This window comes from Aquarana catesbeiana, linkage group LG13, assembly GCF_042186555.1.
Source record: "Aquarana catesbeiana isolate 2022-GZ linkage group LG13, ASM4218655v1, whole genome shotgun sequence".
NCBI lineage: Eukaryota > Metazoa > Chordata > Amphibia > Anura > Ranidae > Aquarana > Aquarana catesbeiana.
The window spans coordinates 147,270,507-147,297,086 of NC_133336.1; the positions used below are offsets into that span (position 1 = coordinate 147,270,507).

Below are 26,580 nucleotides of genomic sequence, written 5' to 3' on the forward strand. Positions count from 1 at the left end.
GTGTGTTACTCCCTTAACAAAGGTTCGCACCAAGGAATGGGATGCAATTGGTCTTTGAAAAAAAAAAAAAACGATGAGGCCGAAATCTGTCCCTTAATTGTCCCTAAAGCGAGCTAATTCAAAAAAAAAAAGGGAGGGGGGGGGGGGGGGATGAGTACAGCACTGCGCTAAAAGAGGGGGGGGGGAAGAAAAATAGCTGCCAACACACCTATAGACTAAAGGTAAAAAATGGGGGGCGTGGCCAGCAACTGGGATGTGAGGACATGTTCAGCCTGAGCTCCGTCCGCACCGCACACATCCTGAACAGATCCTGCTATCCAGGCTGCCGAGGGTCCCACCTGTCCCCACAGCACCCAGGGAGCATAGTGCCCATCGGAGGATGGTTAAATACGGACCACCGATGGAGGCCCTGGGATTCGAGCCGTCATTACCACCATACAGGCCGCAGCAAGATGGCGCCGATCAGCACAAGGGGATCGCACAGAGACAAGCAGCCTCCACACCATGGAAGCAGCTCAAGGGGAAGGGTGAGTCACAGAGATTTCCCCCCCCCCCCTACTCTAAGCCCAGAAGACCCTCTCTTGCTTTCCCCTGCTGAGGAACATGATCCTATCTCCCTTAGAACAGACAGGGATGATGCAGGCCCTGCAGAGCCATCCCTAGCCCAGATTATGGCAGCCATCCAGCACAGCCATGCACCTCTCACCTCACAGATGGACACTATAAAAACAATTATCCTTTCTGAAACATGTCCACACTATCCGCCATAGAGTGACTAATGCTGAGCAACGTATTAGTGAAATGGAGGATGAAACACGGCCCTTACAGGGCTCTATGAGGGAACTGCGACAGGCCCAAGAGTATTACTACAGATAAAATCACTGATATGGAAGATCGTTTCAGGAGAAACAACCTACGCTTTTTGGGGTTCCCAGAGGGTGCTGAGGGCAAAACGCCAGAAACATTCATGGAAAAATGGCTGATGAATGAGTTTGGTGCCAATACCTTTTCACCAATGTTCGCCATAGAAAGGGCACACAGAATCCCCATGCGTCCTTTACCTCCTGGGTCCCCACCACGTGCTATGATTATAAAGCTACTTCACTTCCGAGACAGAGAGGCTATACTTAGAGTGGCTCGAGAGAGGGGCAAAGTCTCCTTTAATGGCAATGGCATTACCATATTCCCAGATTTCTCCGTAGCAACGCAGAAGCAAAGAGCCACTTTCTTGGCAAACAAACGCAGGTTACGGGAGCTACATCTTCCATATGGCATGTTATATCCTGCACGTTTGCGAATTATTTACCAGGACAAGGCCTACTTTTTTTTTACGGATCCCAAGGAGGCATCACATTGGGTGGACACTCTGGAACATCCAAATCGCAGAAACCAAGATAGGAGATCTCCTCCCCGTTAGTGTTTCACTTTACAAGAAGCTCGTTGAACCACCGTCATTTTGCTCCATGACTGGCGGATAGGAAGAACATGGGAATAAGGGGAACTGGAGGGGTTTTGTTTATTTTGCTCCCTCTACTTCATATATCCCCATCTCTACACAGCTGATATGGGATTTTGCATATTAAGTCCGCTGAAGTAGCAGATATCTCTCCCGTGCTATTCTTGGATGCCAACCGATAGCATACCATCCTCCTTGTTTTTCATTTCTTCTACTGTTGTTTTTTGACATTATGATTTTTCAGGCCAAGAGATACCACACATTTTTAATCTGTGCGGACAAACGCAGATGGAGACCCAGAGTTGTGGACTTTTACACGTCTCCTGGGACTAGCTGGTTGGGGGTCTGAGCCATGGCCCTTCTGCTGAATGGTTTTGGTTATGGGAATAAAGCTCTCATATGTTGGGGGATGGGAGCCGGGAGGGAAGATTTGTTGGGGAACCTTTTGTGGGGTTTTTCTTTACTGCCAAGGTTATCCACAAACGACACTGGTACGCAGATGTATATGTATACTTCAACATTGGTTTTGTGGTCTTACAGGTCCCGCAATCCAAAGCTCAGATTAATGGGTTGATGATTCACATATTAATGATGTTCATGTCTTGGTGTATTTCTCAGGGCTCGCTAGACCTTCTGCTGAGAGGGGCTCTGGCGAACAATGAGAAATGGGTTCCAAAAGTTATAACTTATATACACACACACACACACACACACACACACACACACACACACACACACACACGTCTAGACTCAGCTTAGTTTTATGGAACGTTAGGGGGCTTAACTCAAGGGTCAAAAGGTCATTGATGTTTGAATATTTGGCGAGATACAATCTGCACGTGATCCTACTCCAGGAAACCCACCTTCAGGGATCAAGGGTAATGGCTCTAAAGAGAGCAAAAATTGCATATGCCATACATTCTACTTATTCCACGTATGCTAGAAGCACGTCAATCCTTATAGCAAAATCAGCACCTGTCACCATAAAACATGTCAAAACTGACCTTAATGGGTGTTTTGTTATCATGGTACTTGAACTTTTGGGAAAGCCCTATACGGTTACAAATCTATATGTCCCACCACCCTTCACTAAAATATTTTTCGAACGGGTTATGAGTTCCATATTGGCGATAGCGGAGGGCCCTCTGCTGATAGCAGGGGACTTTAACACAGTACTCGATAATTCTATCGACAGATTCAAATGCTCTACATTGCCACCTACACTTCTGTGCTCCTTTTTGACCCAATTTGATCTGGTGGAGACCTGGAGGTGGAAACATGCGGACGGGAGGGAGTACTTGTGTCAGTCTGAAATGCACGGTACTCTATGCTTAGTTTCATCTGAATTGTTAAATAGGGTGGTCGAGGCCAAATATCTCCCTAGAGCGGTGTCTGATCACTCTCCCTTAATGGTGGACCTCGCCCTGGGTCCTCCCACCTCATACCGAATGTGGCGATTGAGCCCCTTATGGCTAGCAGATCAGGTGGTGGTAGATCAAAGTGCAGCAGAAATGAAATCATATTGGTTGAGTAACCGTCGGAGTGTTTCTGTCCCATTGACCTGGGATGCCTTTAAGGCCACCACACGTGGCACCTTTGCAGCGGCGATTAGACAGGCTCGCAAGGCATCCCAGTCCAAACTAAAGGACGCGGAGAGAGACCTCAGGGCAGCGGAAGCCGCTTATTCCACGGCCCCCACCCCGACGACGTATACTACCTGGAAACACAGGTCCAGAGATTTGGACCTAGTCCTTCTGGAGCGCACTCAGAAGAAATTGCTATATCAAAACCATATATCGAGTTCGGGGACAAAAATAGCCGATTATTAGCTTATTTGTCTAGGCCTGATTATCAACCATGCAGTATTCCAAGAATTAAAAATATAACGGGTGAGGTGGTGGAACAGAGCGAGGAGATAGTGGATGCTTTTATAAAATTCTATTCCTCGTTGTATGCTACTAAAGCCCATTATACCATTGTAGAATTAGATGATTACTTGGCTGATATTTCACTACCACGGCTTCAAGAAGCACAGGCCTCACTCTTAGACGACCCCCTGACAGAGGAGGAGATTGGGGAAGCCATACAGTCCTTTGCCAGAAACAAAACGCCGGGACTGGATGGCTTTCCTATAGAATGGTATATGCAATTTAAGGAACTCTTAATACCTCATCTACTGAAAGTTTATAATTTTGCTATGCGGACAGGACAGTTACCGCCCTCTATGTCAGAGGTGCTGATTGTCCTCATCCCTAAACCTCATAAAGACCACCTACTTTGTGAGTCATATAGACCAATATCATTGATTAACTTAGACGTCAAGATTTTAGCCAAAGTGCTCGCCCGGAGATTGAACACAGTTATTACCACCATTATCGGGGCGGATCAGACTGGATTCATTCCGGGGCGATCAACGTCCATTAATTTACGGAGACTGTTTACAAATCTGCAAGTCACTCATGATATTGTGGGAGCCAGAGCCGTACTGCCTTAGACGCGCATAAGGCATTCGATTCGGTCGAGTGGCCTTATTTGCTGGAAGTCCTGGCGAAGTTCGGGTTTGGTAATACCTTCATCAAATGGGTTCAACTGTTACATTCGAAGCCTACTGTTAGGCTGAGGATAAATGCATCTGTGACTGATCCATTTCTGATCAAAAGGGGCACCAGGCAGGGATGCCCCCTATCGCTGTTACTATTTGCGCAAGCGATAGAACCTCTAGCGGCATTGATAAGATCCACTGGGGAGATAATGGGACTGACGATTGGGGGCCTAGAAGAGAAAGTGTCTTTATACGCTGATGACATGCTAATATATCTGGCGGACCCCCAGTCGTCTCTGCCAACCCTGCTGGAAATTATCCGAAAGTTTGGCCACTTCTCAGAGTTTCAGGTCAATTGGGATAAATCCCTTCTATTTAAGATAGATCGAGAAGCGTCGTTCACACTCCCTCTTGCCCACTACAGATAGTTGACTCCTTCAGATACTTGGGGGTCCTGATCCAACATCCTCTTTCCTCCTATATTAAAAACAATTTAGACCCTCTTATTAACAGAATGAAAACTACATTAAAGACATGGACCAACCTCCCCTTAATATTAGGTAGGATAAACATTTTTAAAATGATATTCCTCCCACGATTCTTATATGCCCTGAGTAACTCACCACTATAGGTTACGAAAAATAAATTTAATGAAATCGATTTGATCCTTACCACCTTCATTTGGAAGGGGGGGAGCAGTGAGATTTGCCAAAAATACTCTCCAACTGTTGGTATTGGAGGGGGGTTGGCATTGCCATGCCTCCAGATATACTATATTGCCTCACAACTGGCTCATGCGCATTGGTGGTTTTTCCCTGAAGCCAACAATGTGGCTACAGCCCTGACTCACCTCTTATGAATCCCTACAATAGCTGATCCACCGTCTATCCCTTAGAGGGAGGGAGGGCACTAGTATCCTTGCAATGACTATATGAATTTTTAAACTAACTAAAATGCTGCCATCAACCGAACATCGAACCTACTCGCCGAATACTCCATTATGGGGGAATCCAAATTTACAGGAATTTGCCCTTAGGACAGATGGGGAACTCTGGTCGAAAAAAGGGGTAAAAACAATAATGCATTTGTTCTCAAATAAGTTTCGGTCATTTGAGGAGTTTCACCAGGACTATCAGCTGCCACGCACAGCCTATTTTCTTTACCTGCAAATACGCCATACGGCAAGCACGCAGTTTGGGCTGCGTAATATAACTGTCCAACTATCTCCGCTAGAGCACTTACTAGTAGATCCTTCTCATAATAAACTGGTCTCCACATACTATAAATCCCTATTACACTCCACGACGCTCAGACTTAGTAACACAGTCAACAAATAGAAAGCTGATATCCCCGAGCTGACGGAGGACATATGGCAGGAAATACTTCCCTTCCAGGTCTCCTCTGTCATCTCTTCCAGGGATAAGGTCATACAGACTAAACTGTTATATAGATCATACTTTATGCCATCCTTATTATTCAAACTCAGACTTCCATCGACAATGTGCTCCAGATGCAGTATTGCAGATGCTACATTTTTCCATTTGATGTGGGAGTGCACTGCGATCAGGCAGTTCTGGTCAGGGGTCACTGCCTTCATCAGTTCCTTGACTCACATACCTAATATTTGTAACCCCCTGAGATGTTTACTAGGCTATGTGGACGATGAAGGTATATCTAAAACTAAGCAAGCATTTCTGCGAATAGTACTATTTTATGCTAAAAAAAACGATTACTATTCATTGGAAATCACAATCTCCACCCACGATAGCATTTTGGTTGAACATTGTTAATAAGGCTATACCGTTATACAAACTAACATATGAAGCCAGAGGGTGCCCAAAAAAATTTCAAAAAATATGGGGCTTGTGGACTAGTTCCGAAATTACTATTACACCTGACATATGAAGTATATAAGGAAATTCTAGTCACAGTTACAAAGTTTAATAAAAATCGAGTGAAAATGCAACTGAAAAGTATGATAACCTATGTACCAATTGTATACCAGTGTCTTGTATCCTGTATTGGAATGAGCGATGTTCGCTTAAAATATATGTATGTTTGACTGTTTGTTCGTTTTGTGTTAAAAAGAAACAAAAAAAAAAAAAATTTACCTTTTTTTTTTTTTTTAATAAAAGGTAAAAAACAATATATGAAAAAAAGTGTAGCGCTATAGACCCCAAAGAAAATTAAATGTGTCAAAACCTAGTATATAGGCATTTAGATCAAAACAACACTCACTAGATGTATGTGAACAATATATAAAAATATATATAATCGCCACCATACAGTGTAACCATAGAATAAATCACACCATAACCTAGCACTGTGTTAATAAATCAAAACAGTATGAAATGAAAACACTAGTGATAAATTATTATCAAATGTGAACATTAGTGTAATTGAGAAAACATAGAAGTCCAATAAATAACACCATAGAGGTTTGAAAAAATATTCTGAAATATGAAAGTCCACAATTTTGATTGTAGAAATGTGAAGAAAAAAACCCACCACCAGAGGTCTATGGAGGTTGTACGCTAAAAAATGGTAGATCAAAAGCTCCAAAGGTTCTCAGATAAGAAAAATCAACTGGATCTGGCAAGTGAATGAACTGTGAGAACAACCACATGTGGACAAAAGATCTACAGTGGTGCAAGGGCCATCACCGGAGGCATCAGGAGGCTTACCAGAACTTAATGACTTGAAAAAGACATACGTCCTACAAGTCAGAAAGGCTTGTTGACCAACCGGTCTAGATGATACGTCTCTTCAGATGTCATCAGTATGCAGCAGAAGGGAAGAACAACATTACAGCTTCCAAATCCATGAACATTCCGATAAAACCATGCGGGTATTCATCAAAGGAAACATTCCAACTTGAATTGCAGGCCTCCTCCTTCTATCAAGTTTTTGTTGTGGTCTTTGTTCTCACAGGGAAGATTCCCCTCACTTCCTTACTGTCCTCCATCCATGATTCCAAACGTATCTATTGCGTATCTATTTATTGAGCAATAAATACGTTTGGAATCATGGATGGAGGACAGTAAGGAAGTGAGGGGAATCTTCCCTGTGAGAACAAAGACAACAATAAAAACTTGATAGAAGAAGGAGGCCTGCAATTCCAGTTGGAATGTTTCCCTCGATGAATACCCGCATGGTTTTATCGGAATGTTCATGGATTTGGAAGCTGTAATGTTATCCTCTGCTGCATACTGATGGCATCTGAAGGAACGTATCATCTAGACCGGTTGGTCAACAAGCCTTTCTGACTTGTAGGACATATGTCTTTTTCAAGTCATTAAGTTCTGGTAAGCCTCCTGATGCCTCCGGTGATGGCACTTGCACCACTGTAGATCTTCTGTCCACATGTGGTTCTTCTCACAGTTCATTCACTTGCCAGATCCAGTTGATTCTTCTTATCTGAGAACCTGGGAAGCTATTGAGCTACCATTTTTTAGCGTACAACCTCCATAGACCTCTGGTGGTGGTTTTTTCCTTCACATTTTTTCTACAATCAAAATTGTGGACTTTCATATTTCAGAATATTTTTTCAAACCTCTATGGTGTTAGAGTTATTGGACTTCTGTTTTCTCAATTACACTAATGTTCACATTTGATAATTTTTTATCACTAGTGTTTTCATTTCATACTGTTTTGATTTATTAACACAGTGCTACGTTATGGTGTGATTTATTCTATGGTTACACTGTAAGGTGGCGATATATATATTTTTATATATTGTTCACATACATCTAGTGAGTGCTGTTTTGATCTATATGCCTATATACTAGGTTGACACATTTAATTTTCTTTAGGGGTCTATAGCGCTACACTTTTTTTCGTATATTGTTTTTTCCCTAAAGCGAGCTGCAAGTCTACTCCTGTTTGGAGAAAGGCGAGAACTCTTTCAAATCGTATACCTACGAGGGCTCCATTTCCTTTTCTCACACAAAGAAATGTATGACTTCCATACTCTAATAGATAGCTCTAGAAACTGACTTTCTAGCATTTATCAAAGTGGAAAAGACTGAACCCATAACACCACGGTCTTTCAATAGTCTGGCCTCAATAGCCAGGCCATCAAATTCAGCAACCGTAAAGAAGGATGGAATATGGGCCCTTGAGACAACAGGTCTGGACGGCAGGGAAGGACCAACGGGTCCCCTACTGCCAAATTCACAATTTCCGAGTACCATGATCTCCTGGGCCACTAAGATCACCGGCTTCCGTTCCTCCTGTATTCTGCGTAGTAAGTGCAGCAGAATTTGGATCGGAGGGAAGGCATATATCAGAGCAAACTCAACCCAAAGAACAACTAATGCGTCTATCCCAACAGCATAAGGATCCTTGGTCCTGGATACAAACCTGTCCAGTTTGGCATTGAATCTGGATGCCAGCAGATCCACATCTGGGGTCCCCCAGTATAGGCAGATCTGTAGAAACACTTCAGGATGCAGAGACCATTCCCCTGGTGACAATTTTTGGCGACTTAGGAAGTCCGTCCGCCAATTGTCCACCCCTGGAATAAACACTGCCGACAGAAATGGCACATGTTTTTCTGCCCAGGTCAGTATATGATCTACCTCTTTGGGCTGCCCGACTCCTGGTACCTCCCTCGTGGTTAATATATGCCACTACTGTGGAGTTGTCGGACTGAACTGACAGGAAGCACCCGCAACCTGGAAGCCCAGAATCGCAGGGCCAGACGAACTGCCCGAGTCTCTAGTAGATTGATGGGCAAAGTCTTTTCTGCCTGGGACCATACTCCCTGAACAGATGCCTCCTCTAGGATTGCTCCCCAGCCGAGAAGACTGGCGTCCGTGGTTACCACTTTCCAGGCTACTGGTGGGAAAGACTACCCCCTTTTTAAGTTGCTGGTTTTTAACCACCAAGAGAGGTTCCATAGAACCTGTGGAGATAGAACCATAGGTTGATCCAAGGTTTGAGCAGACTTGTCCCAGGCTTTCTGGATACTGTTCTGGAACACTGGATTGGAACTGTGCATATGGCACTGCGCTGAAAGATGACACCATCTTGCCCAATAACCTCATGCACAGCCGAACAGAAGGTGTTCTTTTTTCACCTTCTGTACAAGTTCCACTATGGAGGCGACCTTTAAGGGCAGAAGGAACACCTTTTCTTGGACGGTGTCCAAGACAGGACCCAGATACACCAAGGCTTGGGTGGGACAAAGAGCCAACTTGTCCAAATTTAGCACCCAACCTAGGCGTTGTAAGACCCGCACTGTACTTAACACGTTTTGAACTAGTGTAGGGCAGGAGCATTCCCTTAGAAGTAGATTGTCCAGATATCCTATTATGGAGACTCCTTGAGATCTTAGGAATGCACACACTGGGGTCAGAACTTTTGTGAAGACCGGGGGGGCTGTGGCTAGACCGAAAGGCAATGCCACAAACTGGAAATGACTGCCCTCGGCACGGTGAACAGGTTTGAGTAAAACCCCTTGAATCTTTCCTCGTGCGGGACCTTTACAATTACTCCTTGCATCAGCAGATGGTGTAAGGCTAGGAATAGGCATCCTCTTTTCTCTGGGTCCACCAGGACCCTTGAATGTAGAAAACGGTTCAGGGGGACCTCCCGGAACTCTATTCTGTAACCGTTCTTTACAGTGGAAATGACCCATCTGTCTTGAACCAGTTCCTACTAGGCCTCCCCAAACAGCCGAAGCCTGCCCCCCACCCTTGAAAGCGGGGGCGCCCCTTCACAAGGAAGACTTGGAGTTGGGCTTGGGTGGCTTTTGGGTCCAGAGCTTTTTCTGACCCTGTGGTCTTTTAAACCCAGACGGCTGAGGCCGTCGATACAGCTTAGGGGAAGAGGCACCAGGCCCTGGGGGTTTGGGAATTTTATAAGAGGGCTGCTTCCCCTTCTTTTTAATAGGTAGCAGAACGCTCTTACCTCCTGAGATCTTTTGGATATATTTATCCAGATCATCGCCAAACAGGCGCTCTCCATGAAAAGGAAAGGCAGCAAGCAGCCTTTTACATGGTGTCTCAGCAGACCAGTTCTTTAGCCACAATACTCGGCGCATATGAACTGATAACGCAAAACGAGACATCTGTTGAATTGAGTCTTTTAAAGCGTCTACCGCAAAACACAAGGCATGAGGGATCTCTGATAGCTCCTCAGCAGATTTCCCCTGGCAAGATATGTTCTTTATTATCTTCTTAAAGCGATCCTTTAGGGGTTGACAAATCCAAATAGCTGCCATAACAGGCTGAACTGCTGCACTGGAAACTGAAAAGGAGGCCTTTAATAAGGACTCTAGCTTTTTATCAGCTGGATCCTTGAAAACCTGGGCATTATCCACTGGACAGGTTAAATTCTTATTCACAGAAGATATGGCAGCATCTACCAAAGGTGCTCCATTTCTTCCTAAACTTTTCCTCCTCAGGCTACTATGCCTGACAAGTGTAATGGCTCAGCCAGGTCAGAAGCCGCAGGTCCTTCAGTAGAGACTGAGTCTGCATTAGTATGGGGTTGGTCTCCTGCTATTCGTGGAGGGACTTTTACCCCTGGGCTTGCCTTGTTCCCTGCTGCTCGTCTTTTGGAAGACATTGCTTACATACAAGAAACACCGAGAAGTACTCCCCACAGCTACAACCAGTCAACCTGTCACCGCTGTCCAAGACCATCCGATTCACGTGCCCACCATTCGTTCCGCGCACGCCAGGAGCTCCATGCTATAAACCCTAGCATGGAATCGAGCGCGCGCATCAGCGGCCGGCAACTCGCCCACTGCACGGCGCATGCATCGTCCTGGCGCACGAGCACACCGGCGACACGCACTCGCCTGTAAAAGAAAAAAAATTCTCTTCCTTTTTTTTTTTTTTTTTCAAAAAAGCACGCCAATTGGCCTCTGTAACCCCAGACAACGGATCAAGGCTCACTGTGGTAGTTCAGAAACGAAACAGGGGGAAATAAATAAAATTATAAAATAATAAATAAAACTCCAACGGGGAGTACTTACCATCCCAAGCAGCAGGGCCTGTCTTGCCAAGCCCAATCTTCCCCCATCACGGCGGGTAGCGCCTCTAAGGACCTTCAGGGACCAGGTCCCCCATATATTGGGGTCCACACCCCTGGACCTGTAAAGCACCCTTTGTGGTTTCCTTGGGCAAGGTTGACCAGGAATACCACTTTTAACAAGGGTCCAGCGCCTAAAAAGGACACATTACAAGCAATACCTAGTTCTTGAGCTGAGGTTCGGGTACCATCTACTTTAGCTTAGTAAGCCACCCGAATGGATTAGAACGTCCTCAATGGGACATTCTTTGAAGAAACTGAAGAGCTTCAACAGCCAAGACCATCACCTTCAAGACACTGGCGAAAAAACGGAGGCACTTCCTGTATAACTGTGGAGAGATAGGAGCAAGCAATTAGCCGACAGCTGAGTGGCCAGCTCAGAGGAGGGCAGCTCTGACACCTCCCCATCACATCTGAGCAGCCTATGTGACTACAGAGTCACACAAGTGGGCGTATACACAGTGGTAAATGATAGCCCACTCCCTCCCTTCTTCTCCATGCTCACTAACCAGCTAAACACAATGGGGATGGGATATTACATGTAGATTCATGGACAAAGGCTGGAGGGGCATGACAGCCTGTGACTAGCAAAAATCTGCCCACCATAACACCATGTTATTGTCAAAAATAATAAAAGACTTGATTTCCTCTGTATACTGCTGATAACAGTTGTTTAATAAAGTTCTCTTATTTGTAAATTAAGCTTTGGATTTCAAAAATATATATTTGTATGACAATTTAAACAGTTTATTGATCTTGTTTTTACTCGATTTCAGAGGGGTTTTTGTTTTGTTTTTTTAAACGTGACCATCAGCAGAGGACTAGAAGCTCCTCCTGCTTATGTTTTCCTGTAGACAGGCTGGACAAGATCTAGGTCACGTGACATCTGTATATCAATTAGGAAAGGGGTACTTAGAATTTTTTTTTTTTTATTATTAAAATAATTACAATGCCATCATCCACATACAGAAATAGAAGCGACAATGTAAATGAACCACTTGCCGACTGCCTCATGCTGCGGCAGAATGGTACAGGCAGGCAGAGTAACGACTGCGCCCCCGCCCCGGTGCCTGAGGCGGTCGGCAATGTTCCAGGAGAGATCAGTGCTGAGGGGGAGGCCACAGATTCATGGCCACCCCCTCGCGATCGCTCCTGACGAATGAGAAGCTTCCTCTGCTTCTGAAACGTAAACAGAAGCAGAGGAAGTGGTGTCATCTCGCCTCGTGCAGCCTTATCGTTCTGGCGCCCGAAAGACGACATCACAGTGAGTCTGCACCAAAACTACACTAACACTAGCACACATACAGACAAACCCCCACCCCCCCCCCCCATCACACCCCGTCAGTGACACCAATATCAGTTTTTATTTTTTTTTACTGATCACTGTATTGGTGTCATTTGTGACTGTTATAAGTGGTAGGCCCCTTTAGGTCTAGGGTACCCCCCTAATAAAAAGTTTAACCCCTTGATCACACCCCAGTTAAACCCTTTCCTCCCCTATCGCCAGTGTCACTACACAATCTTTTTTATGATCACCGTATTAGTGTCACAGGTGACGCTAGTTAGCCAGGTAGGTATTTAGGTTCACCGCCAGCTTTTTATAGCGTCTGGTACCCCCATATACTACCTAATAAAGGTTTAAACCCCAGATTGCCCCCAGTGATCACCGTATAAGTGTTATGGGTGACGCTGGTTAGTTTTTTTATACCAGCCGTTTATTACCTAATAAAAGGTTTAACCCCCTGATTGCCCAGCAGGTGATATCAGTGAGGTTTTAGGGTCAGTTAGGGTCTGCGTCGCGCCTGGCAGCGTCAGATTAGTTCCAGTAGCGCCAACACCCTCTCATGCAGCATGCACCGTACCATCTAATCAGCGGGGCTTTCCCCAGCGGCTTGTAGAATCCCGTCTTAGGCTGGGGGAGACAGCCTACTTGAAGTGTAATAACTTGCTTGCTGTGAAGTGGAAGGATAATAAGAATGTTTTCGTTCTTTCCTCCCTTCATGCAGACGACGGTCCAAATTCCTACGGCAACTGGTGTTGTGGAGAAACCCCTCTGGGTCCACGAATAGAACCAAAATATGGGAGGGGTGGACATCAACGACCAGTTGTTGGCGCCCAACCCAGTTGCCCGTAAGGCCAGATGCTGGTACACAAAATGTCTGTTTATTTCTTTTAATTGGCTTTGCTGAACGCTCATGTGCTATACAGAGCTTCAGGACAGACTGGATCCTTCCTTAAATTCCAGGAAGAGATCGTCAGAGCCCTTCTGTTTCCAGACGGTGCTCCACCTCACCTTCCCAATCCAAATGAAGTAAGCTGGCTGCATGAGAGGCATTTTCCGTATGTCCTCCCGAGTACCTCTACCCAACGAGCCCCCTAAAGAAGATGTCGTGTCTGCAGCATGCGGCACCCGCTATTTTTGTCCCTCCTGTCCTGAAAATCCTGGTCTTTGCATTGGTGAATGTTTTGAACGCAACCATACACTAGTTGAGTATTAGCATAGTGCACAGCACTGCACAGACTAGGACACACTTTCACAGGGTCTCCCAAGATGCCATCGCATTTTGAGAGGCCCGAACCTGGAACCGTTACAGTTACAACCGTTACAAAAAAAATAAAGAATAAAAATAGTTGTCGTTTTATTGTTCTCTCTCTATTCTGCAATGTTTTATTGTTATTAGGTTTTATCAGGTTTGCTTTTCAGGCATTTTTTTTTTTTTTTTTTTTAATAGTTTACTGTGTTTTTAATTGCAAACCATTTTTTTGTTTTCAGGTACACCATTCAGTTGCAGCGTGGATTTATTTATCTTGACAGCAACAGCGTTTGCGCCCACGATACATAAAGCCGTGACTCCAGTGCTGGAGGAGGTGATTTCACCACCACAGTTAACAAAATGTGCATGTATGCACATCATTAGAAGTGGGTGGAAAAAGGGAGGTATTCTAATGGTGGGCATACCCACGATCAATTTTTTTTTGTTCAGCCCACAGGCTGCATGAAAAAAAAATAAATAAATAAATTACAATATATGCCCAACAAGGACCAGCAACACTTTGAGTGGTTATACCAGAATGATGCCTGCGGGTTTAGGTATCATTCTTTTCAGACAGTGGTCGGCTTTCACGTAAAAGCAATCCAAGCGGCTAAGTAGCCTCTAGACTGCTTTGACAAGCAGTGGGAGGGAATGGCTCCCCCTCTCCCACCATCTTCCATGGTTTTCTCTGGCTCTCCTGTCCCAACAGGGAACCTGAGAACGCAGCCAGTTGTTCCACCAGCTGACTATAGCGCTGATCTGAGACCAGGACGGTTCCAATCATCTCTATGGCCTAAGAAACCAGAAGCTACGAGCATTTCAGGACTTAGATTTCGCTAGATATAAACAGCACCATTGGGAAATTGGGAAAGCATTTTATCACACCGGTCTTGGTGTAGTCAGATGCTTTGAGGGCAGAGGAGAGATCTAGGGTCTAATAGACTACATTTTTTTTTTTGAAAAAAAAAAAAAAAAAAATAATAATAATAATAATAATAATAATAATAATAATAACAATAACAACAACAACATAAAAAAGCACCCCTGTCCCCCCCTGCTCTCGCGCAAGGGCGTCATATGTAAACAGCAGGTATCACCGTGAAGGTCAGATCGAGGGCAGCAACGTTTGTGCGCAATTTTAAAGCATGTTGTGTTTGGTATCCATTTACTCGGCCTAAGATCATCTTTTTTATTTCATCAAACATTTGGTCAATAGAGTGTGTTTTAGTGCATTAAAAAAAAAAATGCGTTTGAAAAATCGCTGCGCAAATACTGTGTGAAAAAAAAAAATGAAACACCCACCATTTTAATCTGTAGGGCCTTTGCTTTTTAAAAAAAAAATATATAATGTTTGGGGGGGTTCAAAGTAATTTTCTTGCAAAAAAAAAAAAAATATTTTCTCATGTAAACAATAAGAGCCCATTCACACAGGGACAACTTGTCAGGCGACTGTCGCCTCCCGTTCTGTGCTATGGAACCGTTCTAAGGGGAGCGACGCAAGTCGCTCCGACTTAGAAAAAGGTTCCTGTACGACTTCGGGGGCGACTTGCATAGACTTCTATACAGAAGTCGTTTTGCAAGTCGCCCGGGCAGCCGTTTGCAGGTCGCCTCAGCAGTCGTGTTGCCCCTGCGTGAATGGGGTCTAAGTGTCAGAAAGGGCTTGGTCTTCAAGTGGTTAGAAGAGTGGGTGATGTGTGACATAAGCTTCTAAATGTTGTGCATAAAATGCCAGGACTGTTCAAATGACCCCATTTTGTAAAGTAGACACCCCAAGCTATTTGCTGAGAGGCATGTCGAATCCATGGGATATTTTATATTTTGACACAAGTTGCGGGAAAGAACTTTTTTTTTGCACAAAGTTGTCACTAAATGATATATTGCTCAAACATGCCATGGGAATATGTGAAATTACACCCCAAAATACATTCTGTTGCTTCTCCTGAGTACGGGGATAGCACATGTGTGAGACTTTTTGGGAGCCTAGACGTGTACGGGACCCCGAAAACCAAGCACCGCCTTCAGGCTTTCTAAAGGGTGTAAATTTTTGATTTCACTCCTCACTGCCTATCACTCACAGTTTTGGAGGCCATGGAATGCCCAGATGGCATAAACCCCCCAGCCCCCACCCCCCCAAATGACCCCATTTTGGAAAGTAGACACCCCAAGCTATTTGCTTAGAGGTATGGTGAGTATTTTGCAGACCTCACTTTGTCAAAGTTTTAAAAATTAAAAAAAGAAAAAAAAAAAAAAAATTAAAGTTACGTACCGGTAACGTCTTTTCCTGTAGTCTTTCAGGACAGCCACAATAGAGAGATAGTCTCCTCCCCTTCCTCTGGAAACACTGCGCCAGCCCATAAATTCTCTCCTCCCCTGCCGGACCTCAGTTCCTCCGGCCAGCTGGGGAGACACAAGAACACATTAATAACATACCAATCAATATCATTACCATATTGCGTTCTGGTCTTTAATAAGACCCCCCCCAAGCTTAGGGTGGGTAACTAGGGCTGTCCTGAAAGACTACAGGAAAAGACGTTACCGGTACGTAACTTTAATTTTCCCTTTTCGTCATTTCAGGACAGCCACAATAGAGAGGATAATCGAGCACTTACCAATTAGGGTGGGACTACAGCTTGCAGAACTTTTCGCCCAAAAGCCTGCTCACCTGCCGCCACCAGGTCCACTCTGTAATGTCTAACGAAAGTGGAGTAGCTGGACCATGTCGCTGCCTTGCATATTTGCTCTGGCGTTGCTCCAGCCTTCTCTGCCTGGGAAGTTGCCACTGCTCTGGTGGAGTGTGCCTTTATGCCTCTAGGGATCTCCTTCCCTGCTAAAGAATATGCCTGCCCAATAGCTAATCTAAGCCACCTGGCAATCGTGCGTCGGGACGCTCTGAGACCCTTTCTGGCCCCAGAAAACAAAATAAATAGAGAATCAGACTTCCTTATTGTTTTAGTCATCTCTAGGTATTGTAGGATACACCTCCTTACATCTAAAAAATGAAATTTTAGTTCCCTTTCACCTGAAGGATTGGGACAAAACGAGGGTAGGACTATTTCCTGGCTTCTGTGAAAGCCTGACGCCACTTTAGGCAAAAAAGCTGGATCAGTCTTAAGGACTATCCTGTCTGGCAAAATAAGACAAAAAGGAGGTCTAATTGATAACGCCTCAATTTCGCTGACCCTCCTGGCAGTTGTCACTGCTACTAAAAATACGGTTTTTAGGGTAAGCTCCCTTAACAGGCACTTGTCCAATGGCTCAAAGGGGATTTCCCGTAAGGCTCTGTAAAACCAGAGATAGGTCCCACCCGGGAAAGGGAGGACCCCTGGTAGGTCTCTGTCTTGACAGTGCCTTAAAGAATCTGACCACCCATGGATTGGTAGCCAGAGACTTCTCCAGATAAGCACTGAGTGCTGAAACCTGACTTTTAAGGTTACCTACAGATAAACCCTTGTCCGCTCCACACTGCAGAAACTCCAACACAGCTACGGGACTCCGAGAAGGAGTTTTCTATGCACCATTTGTTGAAAAGGAGCCAGACCTTTTTGTAAATCCTACGTGTCTCCTTTTTCCTACTGTTGAGGAGGGTAGAGATTAAGCTCTCTGAAAACCCCTTGGATCTTAATATACCCTCCTCAGTAGCCAGGCCGCTAATTTCCACTGCTGCACCTGTGGGCAGAGGACTGGACCCTGCGACAGAAGATCCTTTCGAGGTGGAAGGAAAAGGGGCGGCTCCGCTGCTAACTGACTGAGGATTGAAAACCATGCCCTTTTCGGCCAATGTGGAGCTACTAGAATGAGAGAGGTGCTCTCTAGTTGAAACTTCCTCAGAACCGCCGGTAACAGCACCGGAGGAGGGAAGGCGTAGCATGTCCTGAAATGCCAATTCTGAGATAATGCGTCCACCCCCAGTGCTCCTTCCCCTGCATTTAGGGAGAAAAACCAGGGGGTTTTCGCGTTGTCTTTTGAAGCGAAAAGATCCACTTCCGGGGGTCCCCATTTCTTGGATATGAGATTGAAGACCTCCTGGTTGAGGGCCCAATCTCCCTCCTTTAGACTCCACCGGCTGAGGAAATCTGCGATTATATTCCTCTCCCCTCTCAAAAAAAACGCTGAGAGTGAGAGGGTGTTGGACTCGGCCCAGCTTAGAATATCCTTTGCTAGGGCCAACAGACTTCCGCTCCTGGTGCCTCCCTGCTTGTTTATATAGGCCACGGTGGATGAGTTGTCCGACCGTACCTGTACATGGTGGCCCTGGAGTTCCTTTTTGAAAAATCTGAGGGCTAGGCATACTGCCCTCAGCTCTTTCCAGTTGGAAGACCTTCGCAGTTCGTCGCCCTTCCATGTGCCCTGCGCTAGAAGGGATCCCAAATGTGCCCCCCAGCCTTTGCCACTTGCGTCCGTGGTTACGATCTGCGGGACTGGGATAAGCCACAGACGTCCCTGTGACAAGTTCACTTCCTTCCTCCACCACCAAAGAGATCTTTTTATTTGATGGGGAACCTGTACTAAGGTGTCTAGATCCCTCTGACTGTGGTCCCATACTCTTAGTACATTTGACTGCAGGGGACGAAAATGTAATCCTGCCCACTGCACCGCTGGAAGAGTAGACGTTAGAAGGCCTAACGTTGACATTATGGACCTTTTTGACACCAGATGGTTGCACTGGAGGGAGAAAACTGCTCTGTCCAGCTTTAGAATCTTTTCCCTTGGAAGGAAAACTCTCAACAGCGTAGTGTCCAGCAGGTATCCCAGGTACACAATGCGCTGTGAGGGAATGAGACTGGACTTTTCTAAGTTCAGCAGCCACCCCAACCCTGTTAGTACCCGCTTTGTTAGATCGAGGTCCTTGATCAACTGTTCTGGGGATACTGCAAATAGGAGCAGGTCGTCCAGATAGGCTATGACTGACACCCCCTGGAGTCGCAGGAAGGCCAACGCCTCTGCCAGTACCTTTGTGAATATGCGGGGCGAGGAGGATAGCCCGAAAGGCAGTGCTTGAAACTGTAGATGCAGTATTGTACCTTTCAGGTCTATTGCTAACCGGAGAAACTTTTGGGAGGTTTCTGCGATAGGGACGTGTAAATATGCGTCTCTGAGGTCCAGAGACACCATGTAACCGTTGTGTGGCAGCAGGGCCCTGACCATAAAAATTGACTCCATGCGGAATCTTTTGTAGCAAATTGACCTGTTTAAGGGTTTTAAATTCAGAATCAACCTGAATTTCCCTGAGGGTTTTTTCACCACAAATACGTGGGAATAGAACCCTTCTCTTTCCTGTCCCTTTGGTACTCTGAACTACGTTCTGAATCTCCAGTTCCTTCAGGGCGTCTACCAAAGCTTCGGCCCTTGCTGTGCAGGTGGAAAGCTGCGTAACAAGGAACCTTTGCGGGGTGGGCTTTGAGAATTCCAAGAGATACCCCCTTCTTATGACCCCCCAGGATAAATCGATTGGGCGAGAGGGTCTCCCACTGTGGAAGGAAGGCCCCCAATCTTCCTCCCACCGTGCCTAGAGAGTCATTGATCTTTGCGGGCTTTCTCAGGAGGGCGAAAAATCGCCCCTCCTCTGCCCTTGCCTCTTTGGCCCCAAGTTTTCTTCCCTCGTTTGGGAGATTCCTTGCCTTTTTTCGGACGAAACCCCTTCCTTGCCTGAGCTGGGGCTTTCCGTTTAAGCGGAAAGGACTTCTTTTTGTCCGCTGTACGGTCTAAGACCGTCTCTAACCCAGGGCCAAATAGTAGATCACCTGTCAGGGGTATCCCGCACAATTTGACCTTAGAGGCGGTGTCCCCCGGCCAAGTTTTCAGCCAGAGCGCTCTTCTGGCCGAATTTGCCAGCGCCGCTGATCTGGCCGACATACGGACTGACTCTGCCGAGGCGTCTGCAATGTATGCGATTCCTCGCAGAATCGTGGGGAACGAAGCTAGAATAGTTTCCTTGGCTGTGCCAGCTTCAATATGCTCCTGAATCTGGAAAAGCCAATGTTCTAAATTGCGGGCTACCACAGTAACAGCCATTTCTGCCTTTAAATTACCCACAGTTGAATCCCACGTCTTTTTTAGAAAGGAGTCTATCCTCTTGTCCATGACATCCGACAAGGCCCCCATATCCTCGAATGCCAGGTCTGTGTGTCTAGAGACCTGAGAGAAGGCGGCATCCAATTTGGGATTTTTATTCCAAATGGACCCTGGATCCTCTGAAAATGGGAACCTTCTTTTAAGGGAGCTAGAAAAAAAAAGGGTTTCCTCTCAGGATCCTGCCACTCCTTTTTAATAGTTTCCACCAGAACTTAATGTACTGGAAAAACTTTTCTTTTTTGATCTCCCAAGCCCTTATACATAAGGTCATGGAGGGATAGGGGTTTCTTATCCTCGTGTATACCGAGGGTTGTATATATTGCCCCTAAGAGGTCTTCCACCTCATCCAGGGACAATTTATACCTGGAGATTTTCCTGGACTCCCCGTCCTGGTCTTCCCCTTCTGACTCCTCATGGGAGTCAGACGTGCCACTGTCCGGTTGCCTCAGCTCCACCCCGGAAGGGCCTGATATTTCCTCTGCCATAACTAATTTAGAAGATCTGGCAGGTGCAGAGCCCTGAGCATGAGGTGGGGTTGTATCCTGCTGAATGGGTTTAGAGGGAAGCTGAAACGGCTCAAAAAACGTTTTAAAGGATGAAAAGGTGGATGACAGCTCCTTCACAGAAGCTGCCAAACCAGACTGCTGTTCAGATGCCCTTTCCTTAACCAGGGAGTCTATGCATTCTTTACACAAAACCTTAGTCCATGCTTCCCCTAAACTGTCTCTGCAAGAGGCACACTTCCTTTTAGAGACATGAGTGGACTTTGTTTTTTCTGTAGATTTCTGAAATTACATACAAAAACCACATTACATTCAGCATGTTTAAGTGGAAACAACCCTGGGAGTGTACCAGAACCACCTTAAGGGAACTGCGCACACCCCCCCACCCCCTGACCACCCAGGGGGTCTGCCCCCCCTCTAAGTAAGGAACCATACATGAGGAGGAGCAATCCTTAGAGAGGACCCTTCCCCAGGGAACTCTTACCTTTGGAAGGCTGGAGATAGCGTCTGTATGAGTTGCAGCATCTGCCTCAGACATGACTGCAGGTGGTTGCCTGTGTAGAGTCTCACACTGTCTCCACGTGTAGCGACTCACTCCAGCCTGAGCCCGGCCCCCTATCAGCACCGCGACCCGGAACCAGAAGTCGCGGGTCAAAGGGAAAGCGTCCGCCCCCCCGCCGGAAATGACGTCACCCGTTGTCCGGCCCGCTGGTTCCAAATTTTGCGGCCTGTACAGAGTACAGGGAGAGCGGACAGTCTCCATGCTGCGGCCCTGTGGACGCGATAGGGGTCCCCCACGACCTGATGCCGCGCTCAGCAAGGAAGGGGTGGCTTCAGCTGCGGTAAGCACCGCCACTCTTTATCCTGGAAGCCCCTGCTTCCCTAGGAAAGTTTCTTTAAAAAGAAAGGCCACAATCTCCCTGACTGTACCCAGCCTGGTTCCTCTGCACAGTGTCTCCCCACCGGAGGAAACACTAATAACTGAGGTCCGGCAGGGGAGGAGAGAATTTATGGGCTGGCGCAGTGTTTCCAGAGGAAATGACGAAAAGGGAAAAATCTCTTTTCTTTCTTCATTTTCAGAATGTATTTTGGGGTGTAATTCGACATATGCCCATGGCATGTGTGAGCAATATCATTTAGTGACAACTTTTTGTAAAAAAAAAAAAAAAACTTTCATTTTTTCATTATTAAATCACTTGGAACAAAAAAAAAAAAATTAAACATTCAATGGGCTCAACATGCCTCTCAGCAATTTCCTTGGGGTGTCTACTTTCCAAAATGGGTTCATGGGGGGGGTTGTACTGCCCTGCCATTTTAGCACCTCAAGAAATGAAAGGCAATCAAACTAAAAGCTGTGTAAATTCCACAAAAATGTACCCTAGTTTGTAGATGCTATAACTTTTGCGCAAACCAATAAATATATTGACTTTTTTTTTTTACCAGACATGTGGCTGAATAAATTTTGACCTAAAATGTATAACTAAAATTGAGTTTATTGGATTTTTCTTATAACAAAGTAGAAAATAACATTTTTTTTTTTCAAAATTTTCGGTCTTTTTCCATTTATATCGCAAACAATAAAAATTGCAGAGGCAATCAAATACAATCAAAAGAAAGCTCTATTTGTGGGAAAAAAAGGACACAAATTTTGTTTGGGTACAACATTGCATGACTGCGCAATTACCAGTTAAAGCAGCGCAGTGCCAAATTGTAAAAAGCCCTCTGGTCTTTAGGCAGCCAAATGGTCCAGGGCTTAAGTGGTTAAACAGTGTGTTTAGAATAACCAAGTTTAATTTTACTATTTGTACTGTTACCTAACAAAAATGATTAAACATAAATATGTATATGAGTAAGATAAATATGATGAGAAGGAAAAAAAAAAAAAAAAAAAAAAAAAAAAAAAAAAGCCCCATTTAGTTAACATAATTCATTATTATAGCTTTCCAGGAGCCAACATTGTAGTGATCGGGTATATAGATAATTAATATTTAGGTATTATAATGATGATGTTGTAAGTACTCTTCCGCAGCAACCCAATCCTTCCAGAGAGATGCACTTTATTGACTTCCAAGACAGAACAAAGTCCACAGATGACAGAAAAAATCCGACAGAGTAGATATAATTCAGAACCCCATGTTCATAGGTCTGTGTGTCCATACACAGACAAGCCTCACCTAAAACCTATAGACTGAATGCCGTGTTATATTCACCAGGCATTGAATGGCTGAGCAATTTGATTGGCCGTTTCAATTTAGGACTTTGATAAGCTTTAGTCTATCAAACAGACAATAACCCCCAGCCGTGAACCACCCCAATTTGCACTCCCGCATATCAACATCAACAAGTCCCCTTTAGGCTGGGTTCACACTGGTGCGACAAGACAGCCGTCCTACTTTGGATCCGACTTTGCCCTGCGACATGAAGCCGGCATGTGTCCGACTTTCAATGAACAGGGATCCGACTTGGATCCCCGCCAATGCCCGGCACTGTGTTTGGTATGAATCTTTAGGGGGAACTCCGCGCCAAATTTTAAATAAAAAACCGGCATGGGTTCCCCCTCCAAGAGCATACCAGGCCCTTGGGTCTGGTATGGACCTTGAGGGGAACCCCCTACGCCGATAAAAACGGCGTGGGGGTCCCCCCCAATCCATACCAGACCCTTATCCGAGCACGCAGCCCGGCCGGACAGGAATGGGGGTGGGGACGAGCGAGCGCCCCCCCCCCCCCTGAACCGTACCAGGCCGCATGCCCTCAACATGGGGGGTTGGTGCCTTGGGGGAGGGGGCGCGCTGCGGCCCCCCACCCCAAAGCACCTTGTCCCCATGTTGATGAGGACAAGGGCCTCTTCCCGACAACCCTGGCCGTTGGTTGTCGGGGTCTGCGGGCGGAGGGCTTATCGGAATCCAGGAGCCCCCTTTAATAAGGGGGCCCCCAGATCCCGGCCCCCCACCCTATGTGAATGAGTATGGGGTACATGGTACCCCTACCCATTCACCTAGGGAAGTGTCAATAAAAAAAACCCACAGTACACAGGTTTCAAAATTAATTTATTGGGCAGCTCCGGTATCTTCTTCCGACTTCTCCCGGTGTTCCGCCTCTTCTCCCGGGCCCCGCCGCTATCTTCTTCCAGCTCTATTGCCAGCGAGGGGCCCGGTCTGCTGCCGCTGTCTTGTCGCCGCTGTCTCGCCGCTTCTTCTCTTCATCTCTTCTTCCGATGTTGACACGACGCTCTCCCCGGCTGGAATGCTCTCTGTGCGCTCTGCTCTGACTTAGCGGTGACCCCGCCCCCTTATGCCGTCACAGTCTCTGGGCATGCTGGGACTGTGACGGCATAAGGGGGCGGGGTCACCGCTAAGTCAGAGCAGAGCGCACAGAGAGCATTCCAGCCGGGGAGAGCGTCGTGTCAACATCGGAAGAAGAGATGAAGAGAAGAAGCGGCGAGACAGCGGCGACAAGACAGCGGCAGCAGACCGGGCCCCTCGCTGGCAATAGAGCTGGAAGAAGATAGCGGCGGGGCCCGGGAGAAGAGGCGGAACACCGGGAGAAGTCGGAAGAAGATACCGGAGCTGCCCAATAAATTAATTTTGAAACCTGTGTACTGTGGTTTTTTTTATTGACACTTCCCTAGGTGAATGGGTAGGGGTACCATGTACCCCATACTCATTCACATAGGGTGGGGGGCCGGGATCTGGGGGCCCCCTTATTAAAGGGGGCTCCTGGATTCCGATAAGCCCTCCGCCCGCAGACCCCGACAACCAACGGCCAGGGTTGTCGGGAAGAGGCCCTTGTCCTCATCAACATGGGGACAAGGTGCTTTGGGGTGGGGGGCCGCAGCGCGCCCCCTCCCCCCAGGCACCAACCCCCCCATGTTGAGGGCATGCGGCCTGGTACGGTTCAGGAGGGGGGGGGGGCGCTCGCTCGTCCCCACCCCCATTCCTGTCCGGCCGGGCTGCGTGCTCGGATAAGGGTCTGGTATGGATTGGGGGGGGACCCCCACGCCGTTTTTATCGGCGTAGGGGGTTCCCCTCAAGGTCCATACCAGACCCAAGGGCCTGGTATGCTCTTGGAGGGGGGAACCCATGCCGGTTTTTTTTATTTAAAATTTGGCGCGGAGTTCCCCCTCAAGAACATCTGAGCACAAGTCGCGTGCCGAAGTCGGATCATGCAAGACGGCAATCCGACTTTGATCCGACTTCAATGATAGTCAATAGGCTGAAGTAGGATCAAAGTCGGACCAAAGTAGTACAGGGAGCATTTCTAAAGTCGGAACGACTTGTGTCGGACCAGTTAGGACGGCTCCCATAGGGAAACATTAAATTTCACACGTCATGCGACATGAGCTCCCAATGTCGGAGCGTTTGTCGGACCAGTGTGAACCCAGCCTCAGATATATGTAATTAGATTAGATTAACAGATACCACCTGAATACCCTTTGAGATGTTCAAATAGACTTGCATAAGATTAACACATCAAAGAGTCTTCAGCTGTTAAAATTCAGTTGGACAAAATCAACCATTGTCATTCTGGCCTGGTCAACATTGACTGCATGTGTACATACACACAACAATGTCCCACATAAATCGGTGAACATATTACAACATATACAACAACTTACTTCACTCATCTGCTCTGGCAAGACAGCAGGATGAAAATGTTTTTTCAAAGCCTTGAGTAATCGATCTGCCTATATATTCAAAGAAAAAAAAAAAAAAAAAAGGTAAGAAAAAAAAAAAAAAAGGACAACCCTACAAACACTTGACTAACTAATACTAGCAACAAAATAAACCTACAGGAAAACCTTCTGTACATGCAGAGTCATACTGTCATATGGCCCACATATTGGAGTAGAACATGTATAATGATGTACAAGGTTTACCGAATGCCAAAAATAGAATCTTACCTATGACTGGGTAACCAGCATGCAGCTATTGTACTGTAGTATTGGTACAATATATCCCAAAAATGTGATCTCATCTGTAGGTGAGTGGCAGTCGAAAATGCCACTATAAAAAGGCTTTACCATGCAAATATAACATATATGGTTATAAGACATGTCTAATCCTTTATTAGTATTCAGATAAAGATTTCAGAAACTTTTTATTTTATTGTGGTGTCATGGGTAAGATGTGAAGATCCCTTTGTGATGAACTAGATAAATACTTTGACAGTCTGAGTGTTCATATCCCTATGTGCAGGGAATCAAGCAAACTCCAAAAGATACATAGATATACAGACAAAGATGGAAAGCTCCATTTCATTCACTGTTAATTTAGCAATTACAACAATATCACAACAATTATGTGGCCTTGTTGCATGCAATGCACAGCACATTCAAGGACCTTGCATAGCTACAAAACGTTTAACAAATTCTACTCCCACATTTTGCTACATTGTTGCTTTCATAGCCTATAAGTAAATGAAAGATCAAAAAGTATCAGAACAAGACTGAGAAATGTAATCTATTCCATAAAAAAATAGTTCCAAAAAAAAAAAAAAAATTTGCATTAGGTGTGCAATCAATCATATATCAAAGGGAAACCACTAGACCAGTGGTGTCCAAACTATGGCCCTCCAGTTGTTAAGGAACTACAACTCCCATCATGCCTAGTCATGTCTGTGAATGTCAGAGTTTTACAATGCCTCATGGGAAGTGTAGTTCTGCAACAGGTGGAGGGTCGTAGTTTGGACATCCCTGCACTAGACGCTTGGAAGAAAAATTCCATGTATACTTGCAGCTCCCGTGTGGCATTGGCCATACATGTGAAGGATACAGACATCCACACGTGATTTGCAAGACTGGTACTGCAGGTACCCTCACAATAACACACAATTCTCAACCTCTGAGTATCTAGTCTGATCTCTAGAAACTTGGACACTATGCAAAATTCAAAGCACAGCCCGATCTAGTGGCTATACCCCACCACAAACTGAAAACTGAACAATCTAATTAAAACCTTAGTACATAGAGGCCAAATGTCAGGCGGCAATGTCCAGTTCAATAGAAACCGGCTGACATTTGGCCAGTGTACACTGCAGCCAGTTCGGCCAGCTTCTGTCGAAGAGGCATGGCAGAAAAAGGTCTGACAGAGTGTTTTGGTAGGGGGCTGTCCCTACTGTCAGAACACAATAGTACAGCAGGGGAGATCATTCTACTAACATCGGATAGTTGGTACAGCCGTTCCTCCAGTCAGTTTTTTTTTTTTGTTGAGCCCCCTAGTAGTGTGTACCAGGCTTAATAGATGACCTAATAACGGGATTTGCATTTTTGCCTGGAGTATGGCCAAAGCTTTCCCTACTTCTCCTGAGTGTGCCCGATCTCTGAAGCCAAGCAGGGTTGGGCCTGCTTAGTACTTGGATGGAAGACATTGGCGGTAAGATCTTGGTGAGTCATAAAATTATTTTTAACACTTAGGTTTTGGGTTTGTGAGCGCT

At 45.9% G+C, this 26,580-nt stretch overlaps 1 protein-coding gene across 4 annotated transcripts in view; it reads right to left on the reverse strand.

Moving 5' to 3' along the window:
- The window catches only part of NUSAP1 (nucleolar and spindle associated protein 1), a 609,977-nt gene that overhangs the window by 506,454 nt on the left and 76,943 nt on the right, over positions 1-26,580 (reverse strand). For 3 of the 4 annotated variants that reach the window (XM_073608871.1, XM_073608868.1, XM_073608870.1), the window contains exon 2: positions 24,764-24,832. The exons of the other annotated variant lie outside the window; for it this stretch is intronic. In XM_073608871.1, coding sequence (XP_073464972.1) covers positions 24,764-24,832 — 69 coding nt within the window. The remainder of the gene's footprint in view (positions 1-24,763; positions 24,833-26,580) is intronic. 4 annotated transcript variants of the gene reach the window in all.